Below are 19,297 nucleotides of genomic sequence, written 5' to 3'. Positions count from 1 at the left end.
ATTCTCATATAGATTTGAAGTTATTTATAACTAGGCTATGTGATGATTTGTCGTTAAAAAAAAAGTCTTTCATTAATATTTCCCAAATTTAATCTTAACGTTCCACCTAACCACTGCAAAATGAAACGATATCATTCAATCTCTGCACTTAGTAGTCTACTAGACGTTGAATTCTGTTGTGATCAATCACATTCATAATTTACGGCATCTGCAGTGCGAGCAGCCTTTAATTTAAACAACAACTCATTGTAGGGTAAATATCATATTCGAGTGCATCGTTTAAGATAGTGCTACAATAATCAGGTAAATCGTGACAGGTTAATGATGTCACTGCTCTCTTGCGATCAGTGTCGGTCAATTTATCCCGCTTTTTGCGCACCAAAAACGCCTTCTTGAAGCGCGTGACGCAGCTGACGCTGTTCCGTCGATCTTCCCTCCCCCTCCGCGCGCGGGCTGTTCCGCTTCCATCACTCGCCTCCCGATTATAGCTATTTCTCCTATCTACGAGCAGGCGACTAACATGGATGTTGTAAATCAGGTAAGGCATTTTTGGTGCAAAAAATGATTTTGGTATATTATTGCTGGGTTTATCATGTACATGTTTTTCGTTTGTCTTTCAGTTAGGGTTGATTAAACGATGAAGATGCGTTTAGAAATTATGGTGGAAAATTCGTATAGGGAGAGGTGCCCTGCTGGTGTTGTCCGTCTGTTCACTGCTACAGTCTTTTTTTTCGTGACGTCCTCTATTTTCGTTTTTAATAGGCTACATGATTGACGTTATGATTTTTGTATAGTATTTGAAGCAGAACTGATGAAGGGCTTGATTTACTAGACGTATGACGTATTCCTAAAAGGGAATATGCAATTACACAGTTATTAAATAAACCTGTAATGGTAACTTATATCAACATATATTTTGCAATCTTACATTATGTTAAGTGCGAAAGCGTATCATCAATCCAAAAGCGACTGCGCGAGGGCCTTTATAACATGCAGCTGCGCTTATGGAGATGCTCTTTAAAATGGCAGCTGACTTCCATCCCAACACTGTGTGTGACTTTCAGCTTCGAGCTTTGGCCCTTTTGTCTTTTTTATTTTTAAAAAAAATATTAGGCAATATTGGCAGGGATCTAGAAATCTGTGCATACTGAATATGACAATCACATATTGGTTATTAATGTTATCATCGGATACACATTTTGCAAGGTGATGCGAGCTGCATTCATGTGTAAGGCAATATTACATATTGCAATGAATAATTAAATTGCGTAAAGAGATGTCCTAAAATCGATGTATTGATTTTTTTTTTCGTATGGTGTTTAAAGGAGGACCATCCTCACGGGCAAACAATGGTGTCGTGTGAAACCGCACCTTCCTACGTCATTAGGTCCGAATAAAATCGGTATCAGATACCGCAGGTCTGATGAGCAAATCTTTCCAAATTTCATAATAATGTCATGCTTGAAGTAGAAAGAGCTGGCACAGCTGCGCAACATCTAATTAATTTGCCCTCAATAAGGACCTTGCATTTTACCACATTGCTAGAGGCGAACGCCATCAATATCTATTATTGTTATTATTTTTTTATTTTGGTGTGCAAAACAACGGTTTTAGAAAAATGTCCATCGCTTGCTGTTTAAGTGGCTCTTTGGCTCGGAGATGGCGGTGACGCGCGCGCAGGCATTTTGGCCGCGGTTCAAGGTCCTGGCGACACACACACCGTTCCCTTCTTTTACCTCGAGCTTCAGTCATATACACAAATATACGTGGATATGAAATATCAAGAATTTATGGATTGAAACAATAAGTTGTTGTTGTTTTTCATCGTGTCACTGCTTTGATGGAGGTTTTTTGTATTTTGTTGGCGATGCTTTAGCATCAGCAGATGCTATGCGTAGGTTTCAAAAGCTTCAAAATAAATGGGCTCTTATGCGCGAAGGCCTGTTTGTGTAATGAGTCATCGTGGTGAAGAGTAAACCACATCATACATAACACATTTTCATCTATCATTCTGTCTGTCTGTCTGTCAGTTTGTCATCTAACGTTTTCAAATGTTGTTCTTTTGACAGTTGGTTGCCAATGGGCAGTTCAGGGTGCTGAAAGTCCCATTGGGCTTCATCAAAGCGTTACAATGGGTAAGTTCACATTTTATATGTAAATATAGCTTTTATAGTTTTAGTTAATTTCAGCCATTCATTTTGAATTTAACCATTACCCAGAGGTTTAAGCAAATGTGTCCCTTAGGCCTATATATTAGATGAAAAGTGACAGTCATCTATATCATGGTGAAATGGCTACTGTCACTTTTCATATGCTGCCTCATTATGTTTACATAATGAATACATAAGTGGAATTTATAAATAAAATTTGTATATCAAACATGCATATACTGTACTGAAGCATTCACCACCAATAGAGATCACAATACAAATGGGTCTAAAGCTGTTTTCTGTTACAAGTTTCTTCAGTTTGCTTTGGGTCGGGAGCTGAAATCTTAATAGCTGTTACTGGTTACCATTGTGCCATAAGCTGAACATTTCTGCTTAAACATACAATTATATATTCAGAGGAGATTCTGTTTATTTAACATAATTGTATGAACTATAAATTATTTTAAAGGGGTCATGAACTGCATTATTTTATAATGTTTCCTGGGGTGCACTTATAACGTTAGTGTGATTTTTACATTAAAAATTTGTCATATTTTAGAAATAAGAGACATTTTTCCTACTCTGATTTTAGAACTCTGACTTGAACGCTCTGTTTGAAGGGGCGTGTCTGTTGTGAGACTTCAGTGTAAACACCCACAGCTGTGATTGGCTAACATCTTTGCAAATAGCTAAGTATTACATGTGGAACTTTCTAGAAAACATTTAGCACATTTTTACTATTTACAGCTCTCAAAGGTTAACTAATTGTGAAAAGTGTTGATTATAGCATATTTAGATCTATGGCATTATTTTTAGATCGTGACATGAAAGGTTGCAGTGATGAGCATTCGGCACTCACGAATACTTTCATCGTAACTAACAGTGCAAACACAATGTAAATAAGAGATTTGTTGATTATATCGGGAGTTTTGGAGAGAGTTCAGAACTCAGTCACTGATAAACTCGCGCTGTTTGATTGACAGCTCCAGCGATTGTAAAGGTTAGGTTCTTTGATCGCTTTCTATGTATAATTTAATCACAGTTTAAATAACAGATTATTTTCATCCTACTTAGAGAAACAAAGTTGACAGTTTAGTCTGGTCTGATTTACTGACACATAAACAACAATAAACGATTTTGAGACAAATATCATCTGACTGTACATGAATCATTATCAGAAATCACGGGTCACTGGTGATTTTGGTTAGACACGTACACATAATCAGTACAGATCAGTAACAAAGCAATAGTGACAATAAAAACATTTTTACTTACATAAATGTATTGCGCCGATCCTGTCGGATCCAATATAGAAGGTAAAGCATCTTTTTTTAATTTCAGTCTCTGCAAATCCAGCATCAGAAAGAAGGTTCTGCTGCTACTGTGTTTTTCCACAACCTGGCACTAAACAACATTTTGCACTCTTCAAAGGAATGTTTATCGCTTAGTTGCTCGATCCAGTGTTAGCATCACGTCTGTTATTTACCTACTACTTGTCATGTGTGAATCAGTGGGCGGGGCTACAGTGGTAACGGGGTAGAAGTAGGTGTTGATTTTCTTCGACAGAGGCGGTCTTTCACCTAAATAGGCACATTTCAAAACGAGTCATTCTCTGGGCTAGGTTTCAAGAAAAGCTGTTTTTGGACCAACAAGGAAGTTTTCAGTTACCTCTTATATGTCAAAAGCTACTTTGATTTCTCAATTCATGACCACTTTAAATAAACTGGCAGCAGTAATAAATAATATTTAAGTACAACTTATATGCAACTTAATTTTAAAGCATACAAATTCACTTACTGATGTAATTTATTTTGTGTTAAATAGCACCAGTTTCCCTATTCTGACTGGCTTTTCTGATCTTCCTCTGACTTTTTAGCCTCCACGTTTTGAAGCATTTAATAAAAATAAAGGAGATTTTACCACAGACATCCATGCAGTTCTTGTACTCAGTAATTTGACATTTGAACGTTACATTATATAAAGTTTATTTAAAATGTCCATAATAATTTTTGTAGCTGTGTTGCATTTATTCGGGCAAAGCCAACAATAAAACTATGCTTAGTGCTGCTTAAAACACTATACGCCTCTGCTTTGTGGTGTCTATAACAAGTATGTTAATCTACGTTTTTTAAATATAAATATTTTATGAATCTTTTTTTATATAATCATCATATATAGGCCTACACACAATTACAGTTGGAAAGATGCAAGGTTTGTTTCAGAATGCCCACAGTAAAGATACAGTGTCAATTTAATACAATTTTTGTGAAGTCTATTCACAATGAAAGCATCTAAACTGCAATATTTAGCATATGTAGCAACTTCAAAATGACCAGTATATGCATATGTGGCGAGCACGACGAGGCCGAGGGCCGATAGAGATACGAGGCCGGTGCGTCGCGCAGGTGTCGCTCATTAGTAATCACGCCACCGGCCTCACGCCGCTCTCTCACGGCCCCCGGGCTCGTCCTGCTCGCCACAGCATACATACAATATGATATACGGACTAAAATCAGCTGAAACTCCAACACAATCTACATACGCCATACCTGAACCTCACAACTGTTTGCTGCTGCCTGGCCCTTTCAGCTCCTCATTTGCATAAACTTGAGGTTTTTTTTCAAATTTTGAACACTCTCGGACACTGCAAGCCACTACCTGAGTGTGTCTCTCATCTTTCAAGGTATTGATGCCATCTAGTTGTCACACAGTGCACCTTCACTTTGTGCAGAGTAAAAAATGGCATCATCAAATGACAGGCTACATAGTAAAATGTTGAACAAGACCATTTGTGTCATGCCTGTACTGCACAGGGCACTACGGTGTGTTTGAATATATTTGTTAAATATTTTATATATTAAATATGTTTGTTCAAGTAGGCTACACAACATACACAACCATATGCCATAATTTATTAATAGAAAATATTAAAGTAATAATTGTATCTCTTAAAACTCATCTTTGATCACCAAAATGACATGTAAAAAAATTGTTCTTAAAAAAAAATCTTCATGCCTTAAAATAGCTTGAATGTAACTCTACACCCTTGCCTCAGTTAGTATACGTGGTTCTATGAATATGCTAATTAGCCCCGCCTCCACTCATTCACACCAGCCCAGAGATCCACTCGTTGACGATCACACGGTTGACGTGACGTCAGAAACACCTTGTCTCGAACTAAAACACGTCTTTGGTTCACTGCAATTTTAAGGAGAAAATACTCATCGATGGTGTTGACTTCTGAATTTGCACATGGTTCGTCTTAAAGGGGTGGTATAATACCCTTTTCACAAGTCTTTGGTGTCCCTAGAGTGTGTATGTGAAGTTTTGGCTCAAAATTCCCCAAATATCTTTGTAAATAGCATGTTAAAATTGTCACTTTTTGAGGGTGAGCAAAAACACACAGTGTTTGTGTCTGTCCCTTTAAATGCAAATGAGCTGCTGCTCCCGGCACAGAGGGCGGAGCTTCAACATCTCATTCTTAGCAGCTTCGATTACCTCACACAGACATGCACTGAAAATTTCAAAAACTTTTAGCCTTTTATGTTCAAACTAGTGATGGAAAGTTCGGATCATTTACTGAATCTCTTGTTCGATCTCGTTCATCAAAATGAACTACTGGTAATCTTTTTTCGAGTCATTTCGTTCATTTAAAGGGTTTTAAATGTTATACTTTTAACAGGCAAATTCCCCGAACACATCCACCTACGCAATCTTGATCATATTCTGAATTAAGAAATCCTTATGATGCAGTGAAAAATAATTTACAGGGAACATAAATAATTACTTTACCTTCCGAGTCTTTCGTTCATTTGTCACGTGACAGACGCAATGAACGGATCGTTCATAAACGACTCATCACTAGTTCAAACCGGAGTCAGTCAAATATCGAGAGACTCAAGAAGAAGTGACAACATGTAGACAACATTTCTGAATGGTTAGTTGATGAATTTATGTGTAGCTTGTGTAGTTGTTTTCTAGTCATTGATTAGCATATTCTGTCATGATAATCTATAAATCGCGTTCCCTGGGGCGGGGTTTATGTAAATGTTAGGGTTTGTGATGTCACTAACCTGGAAGGAATGTTGTGTAGTCCCTACCAGCTGTTTGTTGTAATCTTAAAAAGCAATTTCTTGAAAATAAAATATCTCCCTTTGCTTTGAACTTTGAGTGTCGCAACTTTGCAGATGTTTTATATGCTCAAACAGCAACATTACACACTAAAGTTAGAAAAGTGAAATCATAATCAATTACCCATTTAAAGCATATTAAAAACACCATATAGACATAAACAACATTAAAAGCTTTCACCACAGGGGGACTTAAAATTAATTATAAGCATGTCTCGCATTTATTTATTTGTTAAAAATCATTTTATCGCATGTATTACATTTTCTCAGTTTAATTGATTTCCTGAATCATGAAACTCAGTTTAGTTCATTTGAGTTGGTTTCTGTATTTTCTGGGCTTGGTAATGTGAGCTGATCTGATTGTGTTTGATTCGATCAGATTTGATTTGTTTGGTCTGTCTTGGTCTGGTTTCGCTTATGTGACCTGACTCTTTATCATAATTATTTAATAGTCTGTCTTGCTTAGACCTTGTCTGGTCTGGTGGTTGTGATTATTTGTTCTTTTTAACTTGTTTTTTACGTGAAGGCTTTTTTTACTGGTTTCTCCTGGCCTCATTTGCATGTTTGCTTGTGACAATGGTTTACTGTGGCTTGATGTGTGTCTGTTGTTTTCATCTCCTGTCGTGTTGCCTAGATTCATAACATAGCCCAGCACAGCGATATGACAGATGGCAGAGTATCTCAGTGAAATTTAATAGCTTCATTCTCCATTCAGTCCCTCCGCCAGCCAAAGTCCATAAGTAATCTCTATGACTCAATCTCCCAGATTCAAATCCTGAAAGGAAAAATAATGTGCTTATGTCAATGTCAGCATGCTGGTTTCACATGGTAAAAGATGCTTTTGTTTGGTTCATTTAGTCAGTATTTTAATTATTGATACACACCTCCTTTAGTAAACAGTTTTAGGGCCCTATCTTGCGTACGCACGTACTATATCATTCCTATTTTGCAGCCGACGCACAGCGGACTTTTCCCTCCACAGACGCACGTCGGTAAATTAGTGAATGAACTTGCGCTCCCGGGGGGCGGTTCAGCGAAAAGAGGAGGCATGTTCTAGCGCAAAAGTTCCCTGGTGCTTTTTTGCAGTTTCAAAAACCAATTCCGCCACTGACCAGAAAAAACCTTGTCTAAAGACAGTGGCGTGTTGCGCGTTAGTCATATGCTATTTTAAGGGCGCATGCTTGGCCATTATGTAGCATGTGAACAACACGCATACACTTTGATTCTCTAATATAAACAGCAGTTTTCATTTTTGCAAATCATACATTATTACAAGGAAAAATATTAACACACGAGGGAAATCATTGTTGTTTCCATGAAGATGTGAAAAAATAGGCATAAATCTAGCTTACACATTTACCCAAATTATTATACACCTGTTTAACCGAAGCTTATTTGGGTGGGTTTCTCCCATCCCCATACATTGTCACTTCTCTGTCTTTTACGGCCCTGGCGAGAACGTCGGTCTCATCGGCTGTGAACCGCTCCTGGCGTGCGCCTGGCAAATCCGCCGTTATAATAGCAATCTGCCATGGACCAAGCGCGTCTGCTCTTAAAGGGAATGTGAGATGACACTCTGATTGGTTTATTGTACGTTACGCCCAAACCACACTTATGAATAATGAAGCTACTTTAAACCAACCCATTTTAGATTTGCGTCGGGCGCAAGAGTAATTTATCCCGCTGGTATAATAGCAACAGCGCCCGGGATCCACCCACAAAGTTACCTGCGTTTCGCGTTTGATACTTGCGTTTCAGAACGTTAAAGTAGGGCCCTATATGTGTAAAATACGACATTACCACATTTGCACCAGTCTTCACACATTTTTAAATAAAGCCAAGGAAAATAAATGAACTAATAGAATGTATACTGCAATAACCGAATAAATAAATAAACAGAATCTCCTCTGAAATGTATATATTTGTATATGTTTCGTATATATTCATATGTTTAATCAGTCGCTTTGGATAAAAGCATCTGCCAAATGCATAAACCTCTCTCTTTTCCAGGTGTTTGCCATCTTTGCATTCTCCACCTGCGGGAGTTACTCCGGCTCCTTCAGGATGAGCGTGGAGTGCAGGAACAGATCAGACAGTGACCTGAAAATAGATGTGGATTTTGATTATCCATTCAGGTACTTTAACACCTGTGTGGCCATACCGTAGTTGTTTATTTGTAGTTGTACTTGTTTACTTTTTTAGAAACAGCTTATAATGCAGTAAAAGCCATTTGGTGTTTTATTTGACAGGGTTTTCAAAGGCCCCTTAATATGATGATCCTTTTTCATAAATATGAAATATTTAAGAATACCCTTCTTAAAATATAAATGCAACTATATATCCAAGAAAACATTATATTGTGTGGAACAGTATTTTTCTCTGAACCCCAGTTTTAAACCCCTATTTCATTAAATCCTAGTGTTTCTGTGCACACTGCTTTTTCAAGTGCTGTTTGCCATCCCAAATACACACTACCAGTACATGTTTTTTTTTCCCTCACGCTGTGGTACAGTCACTCTAGATTAGTTTAAATGCCTTTGTTGTAAATAAGTAAATACTTGCTCAGTAACCCTGTTGCCCTGTATCTTTCGCAGGCTCCATCAAGTGTATTTCGATGCCCCCGCCTGCAAGAATGGCCAGACTGAACGTTTCTTCCTGGTCGGGGATTACTCGTCCTCGGCAGAGTTCTTCGTCACCATAGCCGTTTTTGCATTCCTGTATTCCATGTCCGCTCTCAGCATCTATGTCTTTGCCTTTGAGAAGTACCGCGAAAACAATAAAGGACCACTGATTGTGAGTTTTCTTCCATGTTATATAAGCACTAAGGCTGCAGTTTATTAAATGCTTAGTTCACCCAAAAAATTATAAATATTTCATTATTTACTCACCATCATGTCATTCCATGCCTATATGCTAGAAAGGATATTTTTGTGTGTGTAGAAGATATCACATCACAAATGTTTATATTATATATAAATTGCATATTTGAGGTCTGAACAACTATATTCACATCTAAAAAACTCTAAAACTACATTCCTTAACACAATAACAGTAGTATTTGTAAAGTTATAGTGGGTTTGCTCCTCCGCCATTGACGCTCTCTGTGAGAAATGCTGGCAGTATAGATCCGGCAGAAACAAGTGGAGTGATACAAATTGTGAGACTTTTCCGTGTGATATCACATAATGGCAGCATTTTGAATGTTGGGTGAACTATTAATTTTAATGGCAGCATTTTGAATGTTGGTTGAACTATTCATTTTAATGTTGCAGCTTATTGTTTCATACAACCCAAGCCTGTATGTTTATGTATAATTCTATATGAATAAAATGTTTGCAGGATTTTGGCGTGACGTGTGTATTCACCTTCATGTGGCTGGTGAGCTCGGCAGCATGGGCGAAGGGTTTGTCGGATGTCAAGACAGCTACAGACCCAGAGAAGGTTCTGGAACTGATTCCCGCCTGTGAACAGGAAGGCAACCGCTGCCGTGAAGTTCACGACCCCGTCATGTCCGGTCTTAATACTTCTGTGGTGAGTCAGTTCTGCTCAGCTCTTAATAAGAAATTCCCTTATTAATATATATATATATATATATATATATATATATTTATGTTGTTCACCCCAAAATTTAAATTCTCTCATCATTTACTCACCCTCGTGCCATCCCTGATGTGTATGACTTTTTTTTTCCAGAAAATAATTGTAGGAAAATAATCAATCTCCATATAATGCCATTGAATGGCTGCCACACACAGCGATCGATACCACCCCAGTGGATGAATCAAAATGATAGGTGTGTGCAAGTAAAATACAAATATTTGTGAACTTTTTAAATAATAAATTATCTCTTGAAGTAAGTGGGTTGTGAAGTTCGCACAAGAAGTAACATGAAAGCACAGAGGACTGCCACTTCTCACGCTAATATATCAAACTTCACAACGTGCTTATGTTTATGTTAAACTGAACTTGTGAACAGAGCGTTCATCCTCTGTAGTACAGTTGACCGGAAACAATGATTTATTGTTCAAAAAAGTAAAACAATATTTGTATTTTTCTTATACTGTACCTAACGTTTAGCTTCAAACGACATTGATTCATCCACTGGAGACACATGGATTACCGTCACGCTATCTAAATGTGGTTTTTCAAGCATTAACTGAGCGGAACCTATTGCATTATAGATTGATTACCTTCCTAAAAATCTTTATTTGTGTTTATTTGAAAAAGGAAAAGTTATATACATTGGGGATGGCACGAGGGTGAGTAAAAAAATGAGGGCAAACTATAATGTCCTTTAATGTCTCTCTTGTGAATCAAACTAAATTTGAAACGGCATTGTTAACTTTCTATTTCTCTCCAGGTCTTTGGCTTCCTCAACCTGATCTTGTGGACAGGTAACCTGTGGTTTGTATTCAAGGAGACCGGAATCGTTGCACCCTTTATGCGCCAACAGCCCGCCCAAGAGAAGCAGCCCGCCCCTGATTCCTATGGACAGGGAGGTTATGGGCAGCCTGACCCGTACGCTGGCTCCCAGGGAGGCTACCAGCCTGACTACAGCCAGCAAGGCTACAATCAGGCTGGAGAATACGGTCAGGCCGGCTATGAACAGCAGGGGGCACCCACCTCCTTTTCCAACCAGATGTGAGTGAAGAAATATCTGAGGAAGCGGGAGATGGCTGGTGAGTGGAAGGTACGTTTTTGGAGATCTTTTCAATCTCAAAATGCCTTTTTTATACTGTACATTATATTCAGGGTTTGAAATGAACTTTTTCACCCACTGCCCAATTTGGCTACTGAAGTTTTAAGTTACCAGCCATTCAGAACTTCCCTCCCAAAAAAAGGAAAAGAAAAGAAATGAACCAGATTATAGATAATAAAATTTGGACCCTCCCTTTTTCTTGCGTACCGGCACTTCTCACATGTTGCCGGTACTCAGACCGCCCTTACGAAAAAGAAGTTTATTCAAGTGTGCAATTAGTATACTTATTTTAAACTAAAAATAAGAAAGTATACTTTCAGTCTACTTTTTATGTACTTCTCAGAAATATACTTCAAATTGCATTTAAGTATACTTGACTTATACTATGAGAAAAGTCTAAGTATATTTGGCCCATACTTGTTGATCGAGATATACTTAAAAGTATAATTAAGTATTCCAAGTATTCTTGGCTTGTACTTGTGTTTACTATTATGATTGAGTAGCTTATTAAAAAAAACATATTACACACTGTCTTATAAACTAACATGTTCAAGTTTATATAGTAACAAGCTTTCATGGAATAGCTTATAGAGTAAATAAAATAAGCATGGAACTGAACCTGATCTTGTACACAGCGATAATAATTACTCTTACAAAGAATACGTTTATTCAAGTGTTCTATTAGTATACTTCGTTCTTTTCAACTAAAAATAAGAAAGCATACTTTCAGTCTACATTTTATATACTTCTCAGAAATATACTTAAAATTACACTTAAGTGTACTTGACTTATACTGAGAGAAAAAGTCCAAGTATAATTGGCCTGTACTTGTACTCAATCTTTTGATCGAGATATACTTAAAGCTAGGGTTGGTAATCCTGTTCAGAAACATTTTTTTTTTATACTGGGTGAAATGGTCCTTCCATTCTGATAGTAGTCAATACATTATGTGTTCAGAAAAAGGACTGAAAAAAATCTGACCTCTGTAGCAGCTGTAGGACAGTAAAAACTCTGACCAATCACTGCCATTCGGTGCGAATGTAAAGAACCAATCAGATGCCTTCATGTCTCGTGCCCGAGCACCACTGTGTGCACAGCAGTGATGCCCGGGTCAATGTGTATAAACAAACCCGCACCCGACCAACGTTTTCAACTAACCCGCCCGCAACTCGGACCGCAAAAAAAAAGAAAGAAAATATTGTACCCGACCCGCGTTTTTTAAAGTAGCTATAGTAAATGCTCATCGCGACATGGGCCATAGACGGAGGACCTAGGGGCGCAGCATTTTTCAGAATGCTGTATGATATAGCCTAGTGTTTTGTAATAAAGGCTTGATTTATTCATTTATTTCGTTTCATTTTCTTAACAATTAAAATGCTGCATGTGTTTATCCAGTCTAATCGAAGTGTGCGTCTCTCCCCCGACTTTCCCAACAAAAACTTTCCCCCTCTCAGCAAATACATAAACTGACATTACTGAGCTATATGCGTTTAAAAGTAGCCTATTAAAATGGCACAATGGCATTGCTCAGTTCAACGCGTTGGGAAATCGGGCATTTTGTCCCGCGTCAGCTTTTATTCAAAAGTTAATAACGCTCAACATTCAAAAGGTAAATAAGGATTTCCCACTTTCATCTGCAGACTGCTCGTGCGTCATCCTCCCGCATTCAGACAATAAAGTGTAGACCTATGTATTTCATAGAACATTGTGTCTGGTACTATATAAATTACAAAGGTAAACGACCCGACCGACCGCGACCCGAATATCCTTAAAAATATTTTTGGATGACTCGTAACCGCGGGTAACCGCAGGCACCCGCTCATTTTGGATCAACCCGCGTATCACTGGTAGGTACATGCAGCTGACTCCAAATGTGGATGCACGTTCATGTTTGTGGGGGGGCGTAGCTTTGGAAGGAGCACTGACAGGAGGGGGCGGAGCTTAGAAGAGGTGCCACTTTCAAATCTGGCTAGCTCTCCAACATTACCGACCCTAGCTTTAAAAGGATAATTAAGTATTTAAAGTATACTTGGCTTGTAGTTGTTTTAACTCTTTTGATCGAGTAGCCTATTAAATATACTTTAATAATACAAGTATTAAAATAGTAAACTACTAGTATACCCATAAGTTCACTTGGAGTACAAATGAGAAACGCAATTATGAACTAGTTGTGCACTTAAAGTTTACTACTGTTACACTTATAGTACACTTAAACATATACTTTTATATACTTCAAGTGGGCCAATTTAGTCCCAAGCGGTATTAAAATAGTACACTTACAAGTTTACTACTAGTACATATTGACATTAGTATACTTACTACATAATGTATACTTAAAAATATACTTGAACATTACTTAAGTATACTTCATAAAATGAACTTGAACTGTACTTCTTTTTCGTAAGGGCGCCCACACTTCAACCGAGGGGAAGTACTGGCACTGGCCCCCACTTCAACCACTGCTTGTAGCATTTTAAACATTTGATTTCAGTTTTTAGTATTAATTTTAATACTAAACAAAATCAAATGAAATTGATATGAACAAAATCATTTGAAATTTGAATATCAGCCATTTATTGGTTATTATCAGCCAGTATTTTAATATCAGTGTATTCTCTGTCTCCCCACAGAAAGAAGTTGATCGTGTGACTCTAGCAGTGTGGTGCCTGAACCCTACCCACAACCCCACACTTCTTCACACTTCCTGTTTGTGCGTTTGTGCTTACGTCTGTGAAAGATAAGAGGGGCGGGAGGGAGGGGAGGGGGCGGGGCTAATCTAAAATCACATACTGAGGGGAGCGGGATAAAGCAGAGGGGTTTTAATGTGCTGTTTATTATTGTGACGTATACAACTAAAAATGTTCGATCAAATTTCAAAACACTTGAATACTGTACCAAAATATGAAAAAGTATATGAATCTTATTGCTATATGAATTTTTAATTGATGATGTTGACAATAGTGATGCTAAACTTGAGAGAATGTATTTGTCTGTGCTGTAAAGATATCATTCTAAACTAATATATATATATATATAAATATAAAATTTTCCTAATGATATGTATGGGATTATAACACTGTAGTCTAGTTCAATTTAGAGACCCTAAATGAATACAATAATAATGTGAAAAAAATCACAAAGCCCCACAGAATTTGTTCCTTGTTAATTTTTTAACTCTGGTGGGTTGTGGTTTGGTACAGTTTGTTCCATTTGTATGTTGACCTCTTTAGTTTTGTTTGGTATTTTGTTGCTTTTTATTTCTTCATGGGTGGGATGGAGCACTAATGTGACCGACACTGATGCGGTGGGGGGCGTCCAGGGCTACCGTGGGCAGAATCATTCTCAAACTCATGGAGGGACCACATTACTTCAACCAGCAAGCAAAACGGTCAAGGGTATCTCAAAGCATTTCTCATTTCCTGACTAAAAATGTTGACTTTGTTCAAATCTCTCTCTCTCTCTTAAATCGTTGTATTATGAAAAGCACATGCATTCTCGGTGCAGAATTAGCATGGTTGTTCATGACACAATGCCTCTGAGTGCTGTGTTGATGTAGTGCTGTTTAAGTTAGAGGATGCTAAAACTAGATATATAAATATATATATGGATTGGGGTTTCGTTTGTGTTGTGTGAGCACCGAACAGAGGGAATCATTCTTGTGTGTTGAGATGTCAGTAATATATATAAGATATACATGCCAGTTTCAATTTCATCAATATTTTCCCTTTTCCCTCTCTCAGAAACATATACAATATTACAGGATTTAAGCCTGTGATATTGAGGTATATTTTCAGATGTACATATAAAATATATATATATATATATAAAGTACCAGCACATTCTTTAACCGATATCATGAACTGGTCTAATGTGAAATTTCTATGATTTCCATCAGAAGATTTCCTGAATGCCAGTTAAGATTATTTTTCTGCTTGATCAATCATTCACTGAAAATGCAAGATGATCAAAAATGTACGGGATAGCTAGACCTCCTGGCTGGAATCAAAGGGGTCATTTAAATTAGCTACAAAATTCACATTTATCATTTGAACCACGTTGAACTGGTGCAATAAAGTCTTGAAGTTATTGTTCTGTAAGTATTCAATCAGTATATATCATATGAGGATGCTGAGTTAATCTAGTAAGTGCACCAGATTTGTTTTTCCCCTGAGTTAATAATCATTTTATTCAGGGCTGATGCAGACGTTGTTATGATGAGATTCTTTATATTATTGCATGATCAGATGCTCATAACGCAAGCTTACCCAGACTTGTAACTAACTATCTAATATTTTTTCAAACTCTTTCATTTGCCTGCGACTTTGAGGAAAACCAGGTTTCGCTTTTGGGTAGATGGCCGTCGGCCTGCTAAATATATTAGCGTGTCTCTCCCTCCCTCATTTTCTCTCTCTCTTTCTCTTCCATTCTCTGCTCTGGCCCACTCTTCTCCTCCTCCAAATGAATATGCTACTCAACTTCTCCGTTGTTAGTGGTGTTTGATATGTCTTGTGAAACTCTCGATGCCTTTGGGTTGTGCTGTATTTAATGTGTATGATATATTCTTAGCGTTTATGAAGATATTGATGAAAATGGTTATGACCATGCTGAAAACTCAATCACCAAAATTATCCAGAAATTCTGTTGTATTGTTCTATGGAATCCATGAAGGAAAAATTCAATAAAGAATAAGTTATCCTGTTGAAAAAGGGTTTTCTTTGCTTCTATGAATAGAAAAGTACACAAAAAAGATTTTTCAAAACAAAAGAGAATTTTTTATATCTTCTTTATTTACTAACTGAAGATTTATGTTTAACTCTTGTTTGGCTGATAGTTTGGTCCGATATATATATATATATATATATATATATATATATATATATATATATATATATATGGTAACACTTTACAATAAGGTTCATTAGTTAATGTATTAAATGGGTGATAGAATGATATAGAATGGTATTTCACACGGTTTATTAACAGGTCCAAATAGGGTATGTAACATTGGTAGGGCTGAAAATGCCCCGGTGGCTCATGAAACTATCGGTTTTCTCCCTTTTATGGTATGCTCATGAATTTTTAGATGAGCTGCAGGCTGATTGGTTGGTTTACAACGAGGAATCTCCAAAGCAAAGAGGCAACATGCCCAATGAAGATTGGCAGCACTCACTGCATATCTAAACTACTATCGAATAAATATTTCAATTAAACTAAACCGTCTACACAGTTAGTACCTGCTAGATAACAATAGCTACAGGGTGTCTACAGATATAAACGAGTTAAATTGAAGTCTTTTTAAAGACCAAACCTGCAATAGAAATACACAAATGCTATTTATTATTACAATATACATGAAAATGAATATACAAGAACAATGAGCAATACGTTTGTTAGTTAATCTTTGTTAATGCTGTTTACAGCTGTTTGTTCATGTTAGTTCACAGTGCATTAACTAATGTTAACAGATACAACCTTTGATTTTAATAATGTATTAGTAGGCTACATGTTAAAAATTAATAAGGCACGTGCACAGGTAGGCCTCAACCTGTGCAGAGCACATTTTTTATAAAATGCTATTGGTCACCCTTTACGTCTGTCTGTCTGTTTTACAAATATCTAGCCAATGAAAGTTCTTAAAAAGAGCGTGTGTAAATCTTGTTCGATCCTCAAACTGTCAGTAAACCTGATAACTCCGTCTCCCTTTATCTTGAATGAACTGAAGTTCCGCACAGCAGACAGCAGCTGAACGAAGTTTTGCAAGGGTAAACAAAGATCTTGTTGTTTGAATAAGTACTAAACACTATGCCTATAAAGGCTCATATTTTATTTATTTGTTGTCTGACTGAGACATGTGGGACCTGAGAGTCTAGCATTTGCCATATATAGCCTTCACTTAGCCTGTGCCTAGCATTTCATCTTTTATAAAATTAGATTTTGGCTAAATGTATTTTGCTACAACAGGAAAAACTGAACGTCCATATAGTTATAAATTGTAGCATTCTTTACACGAAAAATTATATAAAAAATTCACAGACAACATTTGTTCACATTCATTGCAAAATCCAAACTGGTAAATTCTTACCAGCTGGTAAGTCCCGCCCCTTCCGCTAACCCCGCTAACCCCGCTGGACCTCTAGGTTGAAAAATCGTCAATGCAAGTGAATGAGAGAAAATAATTATTTTCTAATCCCGTTTGAATTTTGCAATGAATGTGAACATATGTTGTCTGTGAATTTTTTTATATAATTTTTCGTGTAAAGAATGCTACAATTTAGCGGGTATGATTTTCATACGGTTAGATTTTTTTGCGTGAGAGCACTTTGTGGAAACTCTTCGCTGCTTTCGACGCGTTTGATATACGTCACCACCACTAGCACACGGATCCCGCTAAACATGCCTGTGTCTTTGGTGCACTTCACTGCCTTCTTTCAGGGAGAGGACAAACTAGTTGAGCGTGGTGAAAACCACTTCAGGTTTGGGCATGTGGAAGGGTTTAGGTACGCAAGTGGGGAGATGGCCGGCGTTGTCCACGCCAGTCGACGAGAAAAGTGGTATAATGTAGAAAAGTCGTATAATAAAGAACAGCCTGTTTTGTTTGAATGGTGACATTTGGGTACAAAACACACAGGCATCTTGATCTAATTCCTTAGATTATCGCACCGTGATTTGTGGAGGGAAAATGTGTTATGCGGTGACGTCACATATGCGACGTGTAGTCTTTCTCGTTATGTCTATTCCACAACTGCTAGCCAAAGAATCATACAATATACTGTCAAACTCGTTACATGAGAAATTACATTAAAAATTCACAGACAACATATGTTCACATTCATGGCACAATTCAAACGGGATCAGAAAATAATTATTTTCTCTCATTCACTTGCATTGACGCTTTTTCAACCTAGAGGTCCACTTGGAGTTTTACGGATGGGCGGGACTTACTAGCTCTATAGAGAATGCGAATGTGACGTCTCGCGTTTCACTCCGCTTTGCATTTCGGGAAGGCGCCGCCATCTTTGCAGGATACGCTATCCGTTGCCATAGTTTCTTCAACATAAAACAAGAAGAAGAAGAAGAAATAGCAGCAGAGAGAGCAGCTTGATGTTTGTTTTCATTTTGCGATACGGTGCAGTTTCTTGGGAATAAATGGTGAAGGAGAAAGGGAAAGGTCCATGTTGATTGATGGCAAGCAGTTTCTCTAAATAGCGCTGCCTGGCGTTGTTTTTTATTCTCTCTTGATAGAGCCACTTTCCTTTCCCTTCCTCCTTGTCCATTTATTCCCAAGAAACTGCGCCGTATCGCAAAATGCAAACAAATATCAAGCTGCATTTTTTTTAGAGAGATGCTAATGGTCTAATCAGATTCAATGATCTATGCTAAGCTATTCTAAAAGTGCTACCGCCAGACCCGGAGATCGACTGAATGGATTCGAAAACGGTAAAACTCAGCTGTTTAACTCTAGGGGAGTTGGAAAATGAGCCTATTTACAAAAAAAGTGGAGTGTTCCTTTAAGACTGGAGTAATTCCTGATGAAAAAAGAAAAAAATACATTTATATATGTAATCAGATTCCGTCAACTCCCAATCCCCCTTCAGTTGGGAAACCTTGGCATAATGTAATGTTTAATGCATTTTATGTCGTTGATAACAAAAAATGGAAAAACATTTTTTTCTCTTTTTTAAATTAATATGGTTCAACATAATCCCATTCAAGTGATAAATGGTAATGGTCAAAAGTAATCTGAAAGTAATCAAAAAGTAGTCAGACTCAGGGTACACAGTAATTACATTACTATACAATTTCCGTAATAGAATTTGTAATAAGTAACGGTTTGGAAGAGTGAAAAGTTTAATCTGTCTGCTCATGCTGTTTGTGAGATCATTTGAGTCTATGAAAAAAGCATTGGCCTCAACTAAAAACCCACAAACTGAAATTCTCTCCTGAACACACAGGAAATGACTGCATTCTCCCTTCACACACACACACAAAACCACATTTAGAGAGTCACTTGTGATTTATGCACACTATGTGGGTTATTGTCTAACATGTCCTATTTATCATGTATGATATGAAAACCATGTCATAAATACAAATGTCAGATGTATGATTCATGGCGATTATTCATCTTGCTGCTCATATACTCTAACCAAATGATTTTCCCTTAATAATGGAATTTTTACCAGCATTGATGTCTCTTTTGTCATATTCAAGAGCTTTGGCAAGTTACACAGACCCACCAATAACGGTAGAGCATCCGTTAGCAGGAAGGAACATATCCTGTATTCGGCCTACAAATGAGAAATGGTAGCAGAGATATT

General features: G+C 37.4%; 1 protein-coding gene across 2 annotated transcripts; it reads left to right on the top strand.

Annotated features, from left to right (window-relative positions):
* Nucleotides 1-428: 428 nt before the first annotated feature.
* sypa (synaptophysin a) lies at nt 429-13,875 on the top strand. 2 transcript variants are annotated; one of them, XM_079638017.1, is made up of 7 exons: nt 429-538; nt 2,070-2,135; nt 8,291-8,415; nt 8,875-9,073; nt 9,620-9,811; nt 10,641-10,959; nt 13,610-13,875. In XM_079638017.1, the coding sequence occupies exons 1-6, from the start codon at nt 521-523 to the stop codon at nt 10,923-10,925; spliced, it is 885 nt and encodes a 294-aa protein (XP_079494143.1). In that variant the 5' UTR covers nt 429-520; the 3' UTR covers nt 10,926-10,959; nt 13,610-13,875. The 2 variants fall into 2 exon arrangements, with proteins under 2 accessions (XP_079494143.1, XP_079494142.1); XM_079638016.1 differs by lacking the exon at nt 13,610-13,875 and having other exon boundaries at nt 10,641-10,970.
* The last annotated feature ends 5,422 nt before the right edge of the window (nt 13,876-19,297 follow it).

Source organism: Phoxinus phoxinus (assembly GCF_949152265.1).
Source record: "Phoxinus phoxinus genome assembly, chromosome: 15".
Taxonomy (NCBI): domain Eukaryota; kingdom Metazoa; phylum Chordata; class Actinopteri; order Cypriniformes; family Leuciscidae; genus Phoxinus; species Phoxinus phoxinus.
This window is presented reverse-complemented; position numbering and strand designations above follow the sequence as displayed.

Excerpts from the sequence above, each read along its gene's own strand:
- sypa (XM_079638017.1), top strand. Across the intron at positions 8,416-8,874 it reads GATTTTGATTATCCATTCAG|GCTCCATCAAGTGTATTTCG; the intron begins GTACTTTAACAC and ends TATCTTTCGCAG. Across the intron at positions 9,812-10,640 it reads CCGGTCTTAATACTTCTGTG|GTCTTTGGCTTCCTCAACCT; the intron begins GTGAGTCAGTTC and ends ATTTCTCTCCAG.